Source organism: Cherax quadricarinatus, chromosome 9 (genome assembly GCF_038502225.1).
Source record: "Cherax quadricarinatus isolate ZL_2023a chromosome 9, ASM3850222v1, whole genome shotgun sequence".
In the NCBI taxonomy this organism is placed as follows: Eukaryota; Metazoa; Arthropoda; class Malacostraca; order Decapoda; family Parastacidae; genus Cherax; species Cherax quadricarinatus.
This window is the reverse complement of record NC_091300.1, coordinates 13,292,333-13,311,567: the sequence shown is the minus strand read 5'-3', so window position 1 is coordinate 13,311,567 and position 19,235 is coordinate 13,292,333. Positions and strand designations below refer to the sequence as shown.

Here is a 19,235-nt window from a genome sequence, read left to right as displayed (position 1 = left end):
GTAATGTCACCATGGTTGTTTAATATATTTATAGATAGGGTTGTAAAGGAAGTTAATGCTAGGGTGTACGGGAGAGGGGTGGGATTAAATTTTGGGGAATCAAATTCAAAATGGGAATTGACACAGTTACTTTTTGCTGATGATACTGTGCTTATGGGAGATTCTAAAGAAAAATTGCAAAGGTTAGTGGATGAGTTTGGGAATGTGTGTAAAGGTAGAAAGTTGAAAGTGAACATAGAAAAGAGTAAGGTGATGAGGGTATCAAATGATTTAGATAAAGAAAAATTGGATATCAAATTGGGGAGGAGGAGTATGGAAGAACTGAATGTTTTCAGGTACTTGGGAGTTGACGTGTCGGCAGATGGATTTATGAAGGATGAGGTTAATCATAGAATTAATGAGGGAAAAAAGGTGAGTGGTGCGTTGAGGTATATGTGGAGTCAAAAAACGTTATCTATGGAGGCAAAGAAGGGAATGTATGAAAGTATAGTAGTACCAACACTCTTATATGGGTGTGAAGCTTGGGTGGTAAATGCAGCAGCGAGGAGACGGTTGGAGGCAGTGGAGATGTTCTGTTTAAGGGCAATGTGTGGTGTAAATATTATGCAGAAAATTCGGAGTGTGGAAATTAGGAAAAGGTGTGGAGTTAATAAAAGTATTAGTCAGAGGGCAGAAGAGGGGTTGTTGAGGTGGTTTGGTCATTTAGAGAGAATGGATCAAAGTTGAATGACATGGAAAGCATATAAATCTATAGGGGAAGGAAGGCGAGGTAGGGGTCGTCCTCGAAAGGGTTGGAGAGAGGGGGTAAAGGAGGTTTTGTGGGCAAGGGGCTTGGAATTCCAGCAAGCGTGCATGAGCGTGTTAGATAGGAGTGAATGGGGACGAATGGCACTTGGGACCTGACGATCTGTTGGAGTGTGAGCAGGGTAATATTTAGTGAAGGGATTCAGGGAAACCGGTTATTTTCATATAGTCGGACTTGAGTCCTGGAAATGGGAAGTACAATGCCTGCACTTTAAAGGAGGGGTTTGGGATATTGGCAGTTTGGAGGGATATGTTGTGTATCTTTATATGTGTATGCTTCTAAACTGTTGTATTCTGAGCACCTCTGCAAAAACAGTGATAATGTGCGAGTGTGGTGAAAGTGTTGAATGATGATGAAAGTATTTTCTTTTTGGGGATTTTCTTTCTTTTTTGGCTCACCCTGCCTTGGTGAGAGACGGCCGACTTGTTAAAAAAAAAAAAAAAAAAAAAGTGCGCTGATATTATTTATACCATTTCTACACTAAAGCAGTAGTCTGCATAACAGTAAATCTTCTATTTTTTGTGAGAATAAAAATTCAAAGTGCAAAGCAAAAGAAATGTAAGATAGGCCTGGGGACATGACTAATAAACAGAAAAAATGTTATTTTAGTGCCAGGAATGTCTGTCTTGTTTATTCTGGACCCTATTTGAAAACTGGCATCTTCTGACATGTGTGAAATTGGCAAAATTGCCAATTTCTGACCACTTTATTGGATAGTTGAAATCACTAAATGGGTGGTTTCTAGTACTCTTTCAATAGAAAAAAATGGAGTTCTAGCGAAATAGTGATGATTTTTGTCGACTGGTACATTGGAATTGACCAAAAATAGGGCTCAAAGTGGGCTAAATCGCCAATGCGTAAACATTGTCGAGATCACTAACTTCGCAAGAGCATAATTCCATAAGTTTTCCATCATACTTTTGGTGTCATTATGATTGGGAAAAGATTCTCTATCATTTCATAAGAAAATTTTTTTTTTTTTTTTTTTAAATTTCTGACCCTGAGAACAAGTTTAGAAGAGGGCCTGCCGACCCTGAAAGTGTTAACATAGCACACCAAGCTGAATTTCTTGTTCTGAAGGCAATAATGCTTCTAAAAAATGGAAATCAGTGCTGTATGACCCATGTGAGTTTAGCACTTAGTTTCGATTATAATAATAATAATTAAAAATGTTAAAGAAGAAACACAGACATGTTATTTAAAAAAAGGGTAGCTGCAACACAATGTTCTTGGAGAGCATTATAAAACTAAATTATAGCAGAGTACTGATGAAAATAATCTTTATAAATAGAAAAGGGAAATACCTGATGGTGGCCAATGGATTTTATTGTAAATCAAAGAAAGTTACTGCAGGTATAGGTTAATGAGTGCATGAGAACTGAAAAAGAGAAGATTTGATAGTGTTGGAACAAGAGTATACATTGTCCACATCAGTAAAAAAAAAAGGTTGGCAAATGCAGCAGTGAGACAACCCTTGGCTTCATAGTATCATTTATCAGGCAAGGACCAAGTACAGTGGACCCCCGGTTAACGATATTTTTTCACTCCAGAAGTATGTTCAGGTGCCAGTACTGACCGAATTTGTTCCCATAAGAAATATTGTGAAGTAGATTAGTCCATTTCAGACCCCCAAACATACACATACAAACGCACTTACTTAAATACACTTACATAATTGGTCGCATTCGGAGGTAATCGTTATGCGGGGGTCCACTGTACTTGGGTGTTTGAAGTAGTATGTAACTGCATGTTATGTGCAGAGAACAACTTGTCTTACAGTAAAATGGTAAACAACGGATAAGATCTGCAGGTGATGGCAAAACAGCACCGAGAGTTACTGAGGAGGATCTTTGAGAAAGTGGGCAAGGCTGCCTGCTGCCTAATGTTGCCAATCATGTGTCTGTGTAGTTCTTCTATTGTTCTGGCAAGATTTATACATGCCAAAAGTATGAGTTGATAGGGCTGCTAGATGGCCAATGGTAAAACGACCATTTACAAGTTGCTGAAGGCTAAGTCACACTCAGTATGATCTAATTACCACAGATTAAGTAACTCAAATCATTAAGGTGCCTAAACAAATATATTTACTTCACTTTGTGGTGTAAATGTACTTATTTATTTTTAATTACCTACTTGTAATTATTTATTTGTTTTGTTGTAGTACAGTGGAACCCCGGAACTCAAACTTAATTCATTCCAGAAGGCTGTTCGAGTGCCTATCTGTTAGAGTACCAAACAAATTTTTCCAAACTAATTATGTTTTTTGGTGGCTGTTATCACTAATCTTCTTAGGCCCCACGGTGACTTATTTGTGCAATATAAAAAAATGCCAAAAAATCCGAAGAAATACAAAATAGTGTATGGTGAAGTTCTGACAGGTCATGTTTGTTTGGCCGAGTGCCGAGCAAATGATTGACTGAGTGATTTATTTTACCAAACAGTGTTCGAATACCAAATTGTTTGAGTAGGGAGCTGCTCAAGTACCGAGGTTCCATGTAGTAAAAATTACAGAGCTATATATACTCATCCTAGGTAGTAGGTTGGTAGACAGCAACCGCCCAGGGAGGTACTACCGTCCTGCCAAGTGAGTGTAAAACGAAAGCCTGTAATTGTTTTACATGATGGTAGGATTGCTGGTGTCCTTTTTTCTGTCTCATAAACATGCAAGATTTCAGGTACATCTTGCTACTTCTACTTACACTTAGGTCACACTACACATACATGTACAAGCATATATGTACACACCCCTCTGGGTTTTCTGCTATTTTCTTTCTAGTTCTTGTTCTTGTTTATTTCCTCTTATCTCCATGGGGAAGTGGAACAGAATTCTTCCTCGGTAAGCCATGTGTGTTGTAAGAGGCGACTAAAATGCCGGGGGCAAGGGGCTAGTAACCCCTTCTCCTGTATAAATTACTAAATTTAAAAAGAGAAACTTTCGTTTTTCTTTTTGGACCACCCTGCCTTGGTGGGATGTGGCCGGTTTGTTGAAAAAAAAAATATATACTCATGGTGTCCTATCTTCAGTTTAGTTTGTTGTATGGTATTCTAATATAATTTTGAAGTTTCCAGTGGTTGTAGCACATGCTACCACACTACGTCTTGGATCTCATTCTAGCTATCTACCACTTTATTTATAAAATGTTTTATAGGGTCCTTTCAGTATCATTATTTTTATATTGCAATAATGGCCTCTTGTTTTCCATAGTGATAGTGACAAAAATGCAAGATAATATTTTATTTTCTTATATTGTTTAAAGATTTTATACATATGTGGTTATCATGATCTTTCTTCTCTGCCTATCATCCTTATCCACCAACAAGGAAGTCTCCAGCATTTTCAGTTTTTCTTTTATAATTTATATTACTTAGATATAGTAGCCAATTTATGGCATGGCTCTTAAGAATTTTTGTTTTATGTACCATTGCATATTCTGGTTGTGTCCCATTTTTTATAGCACCTCTCAATTTATAGGGCTGTATGACTTTCTATTACAATTATGTGATCTTTTTGTGGCAGTATTTTGTTTTAACACATCAGTCATTTCCCACCAAGGCAGTGTTACCCAGAAAAAGAAGAAATGCTTTCATCATCATTCACTCCATTAGTGTCTTTTCAGAGGCATGTCAATAGAGTAGGGCCCCACTTATACGACAGGTTAGGTTCCAGGCTACTGCCGTAAAGCGGAAATCACCTTAAAGTGGAACACCCTTTTTTTCCACTTATAAATACTTATAAATACCAGATAACAAATTTACACTAACATATATTAAGTTAGCAATAGAACTAGATATGTACTAAAAAACAATAAAAAAGTAAAATACACATATAGTACGCTCGTTACTTACTTTAAAATATTTGTAGTCTTAATCTAGGGTGAGATGAGTAGTACAACGGACCCCCGCCTTACAATATTAATCCATTCCTGAGAGCTCATCGTAAGTCGAAATTATCGTAAGGCGAATTAATTTTCCCCATAAGAAATAATGAAAATCAAATTAATCCGTGCAAGACACCCCAAAGTATGAAAAAAAAATAACTTTTACCACATGAAATATTAATTTTAATACACACAAACAGATCGTTGGAGTGTGAGCAGGGTAATATTTAGTGAAGGGATTCAGGGAAACCGGTTATTTTCATATAGTCGGACTTGAGTCCTGGAAATGGGAAGTACAATGCCTGCACTTTAAAGGAGGGGTTTTGGGATATTGGCAGTTTGGAGGGATATGTTGTGTATCTTCATATGTGTATGCTTCTAGACTGTTGTATTCTGAGCACCTCTGCAAAAACAGTGATAATGTGCGAGTGTGGTGAAAGTGTTGAATGATGATGAAAGTATTTTCTTTTTGGGGATTTTCTTTCTTTTTTGGGTCACCCTGCCTCGGTGGGAGACGGCCGACTTGTTGACACACACACTGAAGAAGACATGCACAATTACTACTTATTAACAATAGAATACATCTTGCCTTTATTGAAGATCTGGTGATGATTGATGGGATGGGAGGAGGGGAGAGTGTGGAAGTTATTGTTTAGAAGGGGAATCCCCTTCCATTAGGACTTGAGGTAGTAAGTCCTTTTCCGGGGTTACTTCCCTTCTTCTTTTAATGCCACTAGGACCAGCTTGAGAGTCACTGGACCTCTGTCGCACAACAAATCTCTCCATAGAGGTCTGTACCTCCCGTTCCTTTAAGATTTGCCTAAAATGGACCAGAACATTGTCATTGTAATAGTCACCAGCACGGCTTCCAATAGCTGTGTTAGGGTGACTTTCATCCATAAAGGTTTGCACTTCAACCCACTTTGCACACATTTCCTTAATCTTTGAAGCAGGCACAATGGATTCCACAACTGGCATAGGCTTCTCAAAGTTAGCCCCAAACCCTTCAAAATCTTTCTTAATTTCCATAATAATTCTCATCCTTTTTACCACAGGCTTGGCACTAGAAGCTTTCTTGGGGCCCATGGTAACTTATTTTGCAGTGACAAGCACAAAAAAAACACTGGGAAAAGGTGAAATGTACCGAATGTATGCGTGGATGCGACCACACTGGCTGGCTTGTAAACACTGGTGCTGAGGCCACACGTGGGACGCGTCCCAGACGAATCACATAAGGCGAGTTTTTTAGCGTGAGGTGAGGCAAAATTTTTGCTTTAAAATGTATCATATGGCAGATTTAACGTAATGCAATGCCATCGTAAGGTGGGGGTCCACTGTATTTATTGTAAGAAATCAAGTGTGGTATGTATGGTAGCCAACCAGGCTACCATACCAGGCTATCCCACCCACACATAGTATTCTATGACATTTAACCGTCCCAGAGCAATAAAATGCATATCCAGTTCACTCATTACTTACCTTAAAATATTTGTAGTCTTAATGTAGGGTCAGAGGTAAGTAAATGAGATAAAACAAATAAACGAGAGAGAGAATAAGTACATGAGGACAGGCGCAGAGTTATATAAACAAACCAGGCGAACATGTCTGGTTTGTGTACAAGTTGTCTCTATGTTGATACGGTAGAATAATGAGGAACACTCCCATTCTCATGTAACACCATTTTTAGAAGAAATGACGCTCTGAGTGAAGGTATACGAAAGGAATAATTTTCTATAGTTACCCCCCAGTAACACATTTTCTCTGATGTTGGACTAGAGAAAACATTATTCTTGCCGTCACTCGTACAAGTCGTCTGGCTACCAGATCTCATATTTGTGTTTATTTATTCTACTGTGGGGTGTATTTATCATCTTTATATGTTACATATCATGTTTATTATGTAATTTTGAAAAAATATCATGGAGGGATTAATGAAAATGTGTATATTAACTTAACATAAGACATTTAATGAGACTCGGTGATTATTATTATTATTATTATTATTATTATTATTATTATTATTATTACTTATATGGTGTCTCGAGACATATTATTACTAATATGGCATCTCGAGACACATTAAAATCAATAAGACACTCTTATTGATTTTAATGTGTACCTGCACGCCAGCACAGTGTGTAAGTTTATTTAGGTAGTACAGGTATACATACAGCCGGTTTGTTGAAAGAAGAATATAAAATATGAAATAACTTTTAAAAACACTTGAAATTTTGGAGTTTCCAGACATAAAGGAGAGACGTGGAGCTTACGGAGCTCATGGAGAATGTAAACAAACCGGGTGGGGCGCAGTGACCGTATTAGAAAGTCAGGTGGGGGGAGCTGCATAGTGAGTTTTGGTCATAATTTGAAATGTCCGTATTAGCGGAACGCCACAAAGTGAAACGCCGTAAAGCAGGGCCTTACTGTAGTTGATTTAACCCTCTGACTGTCACAAGCCCATTTCTCAAACTGTCACACTATGTCGCAAAATTTTTGGAAAAAAAAATTATTTTTTCTTATGATAGAGAATCTTTTTCCAATGCTAATGACACCAAAAGTATGAAATTTGATTGAAAACTTGTGGAATTACCGATTTCAACTACCCAATAAAGTGGTCAGAAATTGGCAATTTAGCCAATTTCATGCAAATAAAAAAATGCCAATTTCAAAATAAGGTCCAGAATAAACAATGCAGACATTCTTGGCACTAAAATAACATATCCTCTGTTCATTAATCATGTCTCCAGGCCCCTCTTATATTACTCTTGCTTTCTATTTTGATTTTTTATTCACACAACAAATAGAAGATTTACTGTTATGCAGACTACTGCATTATTGTAAAAATGGTATAAATAATATTAGTGCACTAGTGAAAGAATATTAGACTCCCCAGTTGACATGTATTGGACGTGTGGTGTGATTTGCTTACTCTTGAATATTGGTAAAAACCGAACATTTCTGCTACTTTGAGCTCAATTTCAAGGTCCTTCACATCGTGAAACTAGTCAAAATCATCTCTATTTCTGTAATATGTTTTCCATTCTATCATATGAGACCAAGAAAATGAGAATACAACCATAAATACTATACGATAATACACCTCAAAGTCGGCATTTTAATCCAAAAAACGATCAGTTTTTTTTCTCATTATGCACTGCGTGCTGCAGGACTTTTTTTTATACAGTGCACACTGACCACACCAACCCATTCTCTCACATGTGGGCCTACCAGCTTTCGTCTGAATATATATACGTCTGAAACACTGGCTTGTAAGATTATATATACGTCCAAAACAGTTAAAGGGTTAACCCTCTGACAGTGAAGCAATGATCACAAATTTGAGCTTGTTTAGTCTCCTTCACTTAAGGTTTTTTGAAATCTTATAATCAATACAGTGGACCCCCGCATAACGATCACCTCCGAATGCGACCAATTATGTAAGTGTATTTATGTAAGTGCGTTTGTACGTGTATGTTTGGGGGTCTGAAATGGACTAATCTACTTCACAATATTCCTTATGGGAACAAATTCGGTCAGTACTGGCACCTGAACATACTTCTGGAGTGAAAAAATATCGTTAACCGGGGGTCCACTGCATTTTGACTTTGTATGGCTGAAGAACCACAATATATACATTACCTAACAACCACAGGTACTATAATATGGATAAGGATAGTGTATACAATGACAAACTAATCGTTCTTGCTGTAAATTCAATATACATATGCACAACCCCTAGGTAGTAGGTTGGTAGACAGCAACTGCCCAGGGAGGTACTACTGTCATGCCAAATGAGTATAAAATGAAAGCCTGTAATTGTTTTACATGATGATAGGATTGCTGGTGTCTTTTTTGTCTCATAAACATGCAGGTAGGTCTTGCTACTTCTACTTACATAAAGGTCACACTACACATGCATGTACAAGCATATATATACAGACCCTTCTGTGTTTTCTATTTTTCTTACTAGTTCTTGTTCTTGTTTATTTAAACATATCTCCATGGGGAAGTGGAACAGAATTCTTCCTCCATAAGCCATGCGTGTTGTAAGAGTCAACTAAAATGCTAGGAGCAAGGGGTTAGTAACCCCTTCTCCTGTATATATTACTAAAGGTAAAAGGAGAAACTTTCGTTTTTTTTTTAGGGCCACCCCATCTCGGTGGGATGTGGCCAGTGTGTTGAAAGAAAGAAGAAAGATATGCATAACCAATATAACAGAAATTTCCATAGTTATACAAACATATTTATATCGTGGTTTTCAATTTTTTTCACTGGTATTTGGTATTGCTGTCCCACACCAGTGTCCAGCAATAGCAGACCATCAAATTGATCATCAGGTTTCCCTGCTATCAGTCAACTATCAAAATGATTGTCAAGTTTCCCTGATAACTCTTCGTGACGTCTATGTCTTATGGAAATCACTTACCGTGGCATTCTATTTCACAGAAACTGTGTGTTACAGCAAAACTAAGTGCAGATTTGAATTCAGCATTTCAAAATTATTCAGAAACATTTTTCAACATGAACTGAAACCTCTGATGATCAGTGAATTGAACATTCACTCACACCACCCTATTATCTTACCTATTAACTACACAGTTTGAGGTGTGTGTACGAACTCCAATATTTCCCCCATAAGGAGTTATGGGAAAAACATGTGTAGTTCCTCGATGAGTTGATACAGCAACCCAACGTGAGTCGAGGGAAAATGATATGTCAGTAACCTGAAAAATAAATATTTCATGAATAAGTCAATATGAAAAAAAGACAAACTATAATAAAAACTAAAATAAAATTCCTTTGTTCATTAAAGATATCCTTTATGTCACAAAAATCACTTGTCCTAAAAAACACCAACAACACATTCTTTTCCTACTATGAAATCAAGATTACATTAATTCAAGAAGACCCCCAACTGCCATTTTCAGCTTACAGTATCACAGTAAAATATTTATATAACCAAGTAGGTATAAAGGATAAGATACAACCAACATAAGGCTAATTCTTTAACTTTCAAATCTCTGTTCTTGATAAACATGAATTTAATATAACTGTTTTGTAATTAGATTATACTGACAAAAGGTGTGGTACCAGCTTCAAGTCACCGGTTTCATGACAAAAGCCCCAAAACTAAACAAAGATTATCATATCTTGTAGTTACACTCAACCACTAAACAAACACAATTTTCATTATATATTTTCCTCCACATTTCCAATTGCAAATATAACATGCCTCAAGTAATTCTGCCCCTTCACCTTTGCTGTGGTATCTCCTCGATGTAGTGTGTAAAGATGATGAACAGCAGATTGAGCAGCAGACAGAGGATGAGGCTGCAAGCGGAAGAGGTGAAAGTTGTGACCCTGTTTATCAGCTGTAAGGAGCAACATTCCTGTTGGATCAAAGCTGAGAGCCACAATTGGAGCTCCATGATGGGCAGAAAAGTGAGCAACGATGCCATTAGCTGTGCCACTACTCATAAGACTTATCTCACCCGAGCCCACCATCTGTGTCAAAGTACAAGCTTTAATTACTATATAACATTTCAATATTAAATTACATAAACAATCAATACAGAAGAGAGAAAATACACTACAAAAAATCATACATAAATTACTATTCTTCAGTATCTATACTGTTGTTCCAATGTTATTTCAGACTAGACATTTTACAGAAATCTCTCTGTTCAAGGAAGCAATAAGGTATACTTTCCCTAAACTGAAGCAAGAGAAATATAAAATGAAGAGTCATTAAAGTCTGCCGAACAGACTGAAAGGACAGACTGGAAAGTGAAGGTGAAAAGTATATGCAGAAATGAATATAAATTCAAGTTATTAGAGATGAAAAGAGTAAGTCAAGTAGAAAAAGAAAGTTGCTGAGATGACCTCGTCTTTGAGATGAGAGGAAGCAAGATAGGAGCATTAGAGGTGATGCAGGAAGCATCTGAGGAAGTAATAGTTTATTTATTAAAGAGACGTGAGTGGCAATGGGAAGACTATGGCATCTGACGTGTTGCTGAGGCATGACAGAAAACTGGTTAAGCTGGCAATGAGTTTTGCAAGCTGGAAAGTCGAGGCCATACCATTATAGAGGAATGAGGAGGCTAAAGTTAGGTGGGTCAATACTGGATGGTGATATTTTTTATTCATCTCACTATGTTTGAAAAAAAGTGAGTAAGGTTATAATCAGTACAGATCAATGAGAAGAAAAATTCTAAAGATATCCAGAAATGATGTTACTGAAAATAAGAAAATAAACAAACAACGAACACATAAGATATTTTAAAATGGGATAGCTATTTATAGTCCAACAATACAAAATAAAAACAAAATTCTAAAAATCATACTTGTGTGTCAATGACTGTTACTACACCCGGTGTAGGAAGGTTCATCGGTGGGGTCTGCTGGGCTGGGGACCCTACCCGTTGACCCATCAGATTGGATGCAACACTCTCACTTAGTTCTTTGAGACCCTGGTGGATGAAAAATTAACGTTTGGTTATCCTGATTAATTTATAGAACATATTAAATATGGAGAAGGGAGAGGGAAGGGGGCAGGGAGAGAGATAATTTACTCCTAGGAATATTTATGTCTGGAACATGTTTGTACAGCACAACATGAGAGTGAAACATATAAGTGAACAGTATTTAGATAAGGCTAAAGAGGTCTTTGTGGCATTTATGGATTTGGAAAAGGCATATGACAGGGTGGATAGGGAGGCAATGTGGCAGATGTTGCAGGTGTATGGTGTAGGAGGTAGGTTACTGAAAGCAGTGAAGAGTTTTTACGAGGATAGTGAGGCTCAAGTTAGAGTATGTAGGAAAGAGGGAAATTATTTTCCAGTAAAAGTAGGCCTTAGACAAGGATGTGTGATGTCACCGTGGTTGTTTAATATATTTATAGATGGGATTGTAAGAGAAGTAAATGCGAGGGTCTTGGCAAGAGGCATGGAGTTAAAAGATAAAGAATCACACAAAGTGGGAGTTGTCACAGTTGCTCTTTGCTGATGACACTGTGCTCTTGGGAGATTCTAAAGAGAAGTTGCAGAGATTGGTGGATGAATTTGGTAGGGTGTGCAAAAGAAGAAAATTAAAAGTGAATACAGGAAAGAGTAAGGTAATGAGGATAACAAAAAGATTAGGTGATGAAAGATTGGATATCAGATTGGAGGGAGAGAGTATGGAGGAGGTGAATGTATTCAGATATATGGGAGTGGACGTGTCAGCGTATGGGTCTATGAAAGATGAGGTGAATCATAGAATTGATGAGGGGAAAAGGGTGAGTGGTGCACTTAGGAGTCTGTGGAGACAAAGAACTTTGTCCTTGGAGGCAAAGAGGGGAATGTATGAGAGTATAGTTTTACCAACGCTCTTATATGGGTGTAAAGCATGGGTGATGAATGCTGCAGCAAGGAGAAGGCTGGAGGCAGTGGAGATGTCATGTCTGAGGGCAATGTGTGGTGTGAATATAATGCAGAGAATTCGTAGTTTGGAAGTTAGGAGGAGGTGCGGGATTACCAAAACTGTTGTCCAGAGGGCTGAGGAAGGGTTGTTGAGGTGGTTTGGACATGTAGAGAGAATGGAGCGAAACAGAGTGACTTCAAGAGTGTATCAGTCTGTAGTGGAAGGAAGGCGGGGTAGGGGTCGGCCTAGGAAAGGTTGGAGGGAGGGGGTAAAGGAGGTTTTGTGTGCGAGGGGCTTGGACTTCCAGCAGGCATGCGTGAGCGTGTTTGATAGGAGTGAATGGAGACAAATGGTTTTTAATACTTGACATGCTGTTGGAGTGTGAGAAAAGTAACATTTATGAAGGGGTCCAGGGAAACCGGCAGGCTGGATTTGAGTCCTGGAGATGGGAAGTACAGTGCCTGCACTCTGAAGGAGGGGTGTTAATGTTGCAGTTTAAAAACTGTAGTGTAAAGCACCCTTCTGGCAAGACAGTGATGGAGTGAATGATGGTGAAAGTTTTTCTTTTTCGGGCCACCCTGCCTTGGTGGGAATCGGCCAGTGTGATAATAAAAAAAAAATAAAAATAACATGAGAGAGGGGAAGGGAGGGAGGGAGGTGGGGCTTTTGAATGAGATGATGTAGGTAACAGCTCTTAGCATGTAAACAAAGTTAGGAACCTTGTAAAATCCTGTGTAAAAAAAATGAGAGAGAGATAGAGAGAGATATCTCTATCTCCTTTTTTTTTTTTACACAGGGTTTGACAAGGTTAAGGATCCCTAGCTTTATTGACAAGCTATTGACAAGTTAAGGATTCCTACCTTTATTGGCAAGCTAAGAGCTGTTACCTACATCAGCTCATTTGAAAGCATTTTTATTGTCATGAAACATACAAGTAGGGAACAGGATGAAGTTGGAGCCATCTGTGGGCCAGCATTTTCATTTGATCAACTGACTTTATCTCGTTGACATCATTATGCTGTACAAATGTGTTCCATACCCGAGTCATACCCAGGATGGCTCGAGTATGGAACACATTTATACAGCATAATGATGTCAACGAGATAAAGTCAGTTGATCAAATGAAAATGCTGGCCCACAGATGGTTCCAACTTCATCCTGTTCCCTACTTGTATGTTTCATGACAATAAAAATGCTTTCAAATGAGCTGATGTAGGTAACAGCTCTTAGCCTGCCAATAAAGGTAGGAATCCTTAACTTGTCAATAGCTTGTCAATAAAGCTAGGGATCCTTAACCTAACCTTGTCAAACCCTGTGTAAAAAAAGAGAGAGAGAGAGAGAGAGAGAGAGAGAGAGAGAGAGAGAGAGAGAGAGAGAGAGAGAGAGACAGAGACAGAGAGAGAGAGAGAGAGAGTACATGTGTATAGGGGAGGGGGAGGGTCAAAATACACTAGCAGTAATAGGAGGGGGGGTTGATGACAAGAAACAGCAGTAATAGGGGGGGGTTGATGACAAGAAACAGCAGTAATAGGAGGGGGGGGGGGTTGATGACAAGAAACAGAGATAAGTTCATGTAACATAGCTGACACAATGTACAGTAGATGCATGATAAAACTTGTAAAAGGCACTGCTGTGTTCTTTATGAATGAAGAAATATAAGGATTCAGGAAATGTTAAAAGTGAGGAATAATAATTTTCAAGTACATAAGTGTGTAGAGAAAGTTCTGCTTGAAGAGCTGTACCAGACTTAAACTGAGAAAGAAGGATGAAATATAATAAGAAATTTGGAAGAATGTGGTTTGTCAGTGTCCATAAAAATAAAGCCCAAGATCTGCACAATGAAAGAGCAAAAGGAAAACCTCATTAACGAACAGGGGGTTGCATCCCTGTAAACCCCAGATAATCACACTACCTCATCAAAACCTATTGTGTGAATTTAAACACTGCTAGTTCAACTGAAAAAATATCTAGTCTTAAATCATGTGTCTGATGTTGGCTGTCACGCATAGCAATGGCACATCCCACTTTCACTCAAGTACAGTGGTACCTTGACTCACGAGTGCCCCAACTTATGAGTTTTCCGAGTTATGAGCCATTACTCGGTCGATTTTTTGCTTTGAGTTGCAAGCCAAAATCCAAGTTACGTGCGAAAAAAAGTATTTACTGAAAAAAATTTTTACTGAAAATGACATCTGGCAATAACCCCGACCTAAATGGCACAACGAACGGTGGTTTTGGGACTTGGTACTTATAAAACAATGCTAGTGCGATGTTCTCACTGGAGGTAATAATGTAATTATCTTTAGTTATTCTGCAAAAAAGTGAAGTTGCAAAGTTTCTGACATGTGCAAAATAACTTGCCCTTTATTCCCACACAAATCTCAAAATATTTAGAATATTTCCAATATTCCACAAGCCAATTGTAGAACAATCATTTTTTTATGATTCCTGGTCAATAATAAATGGTGGGCTTCATGAAATAAGTCAATAACTTACTTCCGGGTTATTCATATATCACTGCACTAGTGATCTAGTGCAGTTAGCCTCTCAAAAACTCCATTTTCTCTTACGTTATAGGAAGGAACGGTAATCATTTTATATGCTAGGACTGGTCCTGGACACTCGCCATATTATAGCCTATTTTATTCATTCTAGAGTATATATTGTGTTTCTATGTTATTTACAGTGTTTAATATGTCATATCAGATCAATTATGATAGATAAATAAGCCACAGAGTTGATATTAGCGTGGAGTTAAAAGATAAAGAATCACACACAAAGTGGGAGTTGTCACAGCTGCTCTTTGCTGATGACACTGTGCTCTTGGGAGATTCTGAAGAGAAGCTGCAGAGATTGGTGGATGAATTTGGTAGGGTGTGCAAAAGAAGAAAATTAAAGGTGAATACAGGAAAGAGTAAGGTTATGAGGATAACAAAAAGATTAGGTGATGAAAGATTGAATATCAGATTGGAGGGAGAGAGTATGGAGGAGGTGAACGTATTCAGATATTTTGGGAGTGGACGTGTCAGCGGATGGGTCTATGAAAGATGAGGTGAATCATAGAATTGATGAGGGAAAAAGAGTGAGTGGTGCACTTAGGAGTCTGTGGAGACAAAGAACTTTGTCCTTGGAGGCAAAGAGGGGAATGTATGAGAGTATAGTTTTACCAACGCTCTTATATGGGTGTGAAGCGTGGGTGATGAATGTTGCAGCGAGGAGAAGGCTGGAGGCAGTGGAGATGTCATGTCTGAGGGCAATGTGTGGTGTGAATATAATGCAGAGAATTCGTAGTTTGGAAGTTAGGAGGAGGTGCGGGATTACCAAAACTGTTGTCCAGAGGGCTGAGGAAGGGTTGTTGAGGTGGTTCGGACATGTAGAGAGAATGGAGCGAAACAGAATGACTTCAAGAGTGTATCAGTCTGTAGTGGAAGGAAGGCGGGGTAGGGGTCGGCCTAGGAAGGGTTGGAGGGAGGGGGTAAAGGAGGTTTTGTGTGCGAGGGGCTTGGACTTCCAGCAGGCCTGCGGGAGCGGGTTGGATAGGAGTGAATGGAGACAAATGGTTTTTAATACTTGACGTGCTGTTGGAGTGTGAGCAAAGTAACATTTATGAAGGGATTCAGGGAAACCGGCAGGCCGGACTTGAGTCCTGGAGATGGGAAGTACAGTGCCTGCACTCTGAAGGAGGGGTGTTAATGTTGCAGTTTAAAAACTGTAGTGTAAAGCACCCTTCTGGCAAGACAGTGATGGAGTGAATGATGGTGAAAGTTTTTTTCTTTTTCGGGCCACCCTGCCTTAGTGGGAATCGGCCAGTGTGATAATAATAATAATTTTCTCCTGCCCCTGGGGTGGTTTTTTGGGGGCTGGAATGGATTAATGGCAGTTCAATTAATTTCAATGAGGAAAATTGATTTGATATATGAGCAAATTGAGTTACAAGCTAGGTCATGGAACGGATTAAACTCCTAAGACAAGGTACCACTGTAAACTGCATTCCTTTTGCACAACAAAATAAAAAAAAGTTTCATAAACAGTAAACCTTTGTGGTAGTGTGTAGCTACCCATTCCATTACTTTCAGTATAATAGAATGCTGCACATTTTGTAATCATCCACAATATTAGGTGTTTTCATTCAAGCAGGCCATCAGCACTAATTCCACAGCAAAGAAATTTTTAATAAACTGTGAGAACTGCAAAAACTGAATACGTATAGCAGATTCATTGATAAAAACAGGATAACGCATAACAGCAAATTGGCAAAAAGGGAATCTGCATAAAGCAAGAAGAAGGAAACCAGTACTGTATTTTTAATTACTGTACCTATCTGTAGCTACAGGAGCAGAGCCAAGTTCATACTGACCCATACTCAATATTCTATTATTTTTTTTTTAATTTTCAGTGGCTGTATCACTTGCTACCACCTCTTGTAACCTAATCCAGTGTTATAACGGTGTTTGCACATAAAAGCGTTCTAGTATTTTCAATGCCTCATCTTCCTTAGTGTTTAGCTATAGCCACTCGTTTTGTATGTAGATGGTTTTTAAGAAATCTTGCTTATTATTCTTTGCATTTTCCTTTTCTCCCTATCAGCAAAAGTGGACATGTCTTAAGCTTTGCCCTTTAAACATAACTCAATTCTTATCTCTGAAAGCCAAGTTGTAGTTCATCTTTTGATTTTTCCTAGCTTATCCACATGTCTTACTTAGGAATGGACATGATACCACTGTAGCATACACATACACATAGATGAAATAAATATTGTGAATAACACACTTAATATCTCCCCATTCACATATCTAAAGGTTAACTCCTTCAATGGCCATCACATAGATCTATGTTATTGATGCCAGGGTCCCTTACGTAGATGTACATAAAATTCTAGTGGTTTCAAATTTGGCGCAAGAGGCCTGGTAAACCTGCATATTAGAGGATGGGTCTGCATGGTCAGTGTGCACAGTATACAAAAAATTGCTTTCCCCCCCCCCCCACAGTGCATTGTGAGAAAGACATATTTGGTACACCTTGTTCACCATGCCACAAAGACACAAAATCCTCACTCCCAAGTGAACTGAATGAGTTTTATTCCTCAGTGACAGCTCCAACAGCAAGGAATATTGAACCGATGAACAATTCTTTGGTTCCAAACATATAGCGACTGAAATCGATGCTCAGAATACCAGAACTATCACTGAAAACCCTGATGACCCAAAACTATCTGTTTCTGAAGTTGGTTCATCTAAAACACATCCATCTCAACCACACTGTAAGCAAAAATTCATATTCTCCCATGGCCTGGGCTCAGATGTGAGTAATGGTGATGACAGTGATGTGGACTTTGATTTCTTAGCAATCAATGATTACTCTAGTAGTGATAGTGATGAAGAATATTCACCTGTGAAACATCCATTTATATAGCACCAAATGAGGTCTGGTAATGTGCCCACTGCTATCCCAAGGGAACAGAATACACCACGGGATCCAACACCAGCACCAGATAGTGAGATGACAATGAGGTTGCATTAATTGGGAGAGGTAACAGGCAGTCGGCAATGGCACCACCACATGTGGTAAAAGCTAGTGACGTGAGGTGCACAGCACCATTGCCGCCCCAGACAGGGAGGCAAGGCCCACATTCAACACCCCAACAACCCACAAATACCTCCCTTACCCATACACCACTACCATCTGCACAACTAGCTGCTAATATCCAGCAACCATCACCAGACCACATCTTTTCAATGTTGATTCCTAGAGCCTATTATTTTCACTTTCTCCCATTTTTATTATATGCCATTTATCCACTTTAAATTATATCATCAGTCTCTCATTCTACTTGCTCTGTCTATTTGGACTTTCCTTCAGGGATAAAACCATTCTTTCAGTCAAAGAACTTTTACATTATCCAAGTGCATGTAGTTTTGATCAGGCCCTGATCCACCATGAGGCCTGGTCACAGACTGGGTTGCGGGGGTGTTGGCCCCCGGAACTCTCTCCAGGTAAACTCCAGGTATAGAGCAGAAACATAATCAGGGCAAGCACCTATCCTTGCAGCACACTGTTGGTGACATTAGCTCATGAAGACATTTTACCTTATATCATGGCTCTTCCTTTTTATAGCCTGGTTGTGAGAGCAGTGTGTCTCATCAAGTGATTAGCAGTTGGAGGATCAATTGTCCAATACCCTTGTGCTAAATGACCTACATGGGTTTAGCACCTCACGTAAATATATGTTAATGGGACAAAAATGGACATGTACACAATGAAAACACTCTTTGAGAGGGATTTCAACACCAACCACTTTATTAATACTAGTAATGAAAATTCTTAAGCTAAGCAGGCTAAAAATAACAATCATTTATTTTTTAAATAGGCAGCAATATTCAGATCATAAGTTATTAGAGACTTTCTTGTAACAAAGATACAATAATATGATTTTTTAAACCTCTTGTAAGAAAAGACATCAAGAATCTCCAAGCAGATGCATGGGTAGTACAACTTAATTTTTAAGTCATGTTAGGACATCAAAAGAAAAGCACTAAACTTTCCCAATAACATATATCAAATCAATCAATCAATCAATCAAGTTTATTCTCTATAAAGATTACACTGTGGGGTTTACATATTACTGGATATTGGTTACAATGTGTTGTTTACATATTATAAAATACAAATTACAGAGAGGGCCATTATCATGCCTAGCATGGCTAGGCATCTTGGGCAGACTAAGATTAATTCAAACTCTATATTGGTACAGATTATGGAGCATGTTGATATTAAGGCTAGGTAACTGCATTACAGTTCGTAAATTGAGCAATGTGAATGGTTTTGTCTTGGGACGATACACAGTTTCTATTATTTTTTTTATTATTTTATTATCACACCGGCCGATTCCCACCAAGGCAGGGTGGCCCGAAAAAGAAAAACTTTCACCATCATTCACTCCATCACTGTCTTGCCAGAAGGGTGCTTTACACTACAGTTTTTAAACTGCAACATTAACACCCCTCCTTCAGAGTGCAGGCACTGTACTTCCCATCTCCAGGACTCAAGTCCGGCCTGCCGGTTTCCCTGAATCCCTTCATAAATGTTACTTTGCTCACACTCCAACAGCACGTCAAGTATTAAAAACCATTTGTCTCCATTCACTCCTATCA

The 19,235-nt window shown here is 38.5% G+C and overlaps 1 protein-coding gene across 3 annotated transcripts in view; it reads right to left on the bottom strand.

Annotated features, from left to right (window-relative positions):
• LOC128686230 (BCAS3 microtubule associated cell migration factor-like) overlaps positions 1–19,235 on the bottom strand; it is a 98,332-nt gene that overhangs the window by 31,977 nt on the left and 47,120 nt on the right. For all 3 annotated transcript variants that reach the window (XM_070083246.1, XM_053773074.2, XM_070083247.1), the window contains exons 7-9: positions 11,028–11,153; positions 9,940–10,188; positions 9,268–9,407 (exon numbers count right to left, since the gene is read on the bottom strand). In XM_070083246.1, coding sequence (XP_069939347.1) covers positions 9,268–9,407; positions 9,940–10,188; positions 11,028–11,153 — 515 coding nt within the window. The remainder of the gene's footprint in view (positions 1–9,267; positions 9,408–9,939; positions 10,189–11,027; positions 11,154–19,235) is intronic.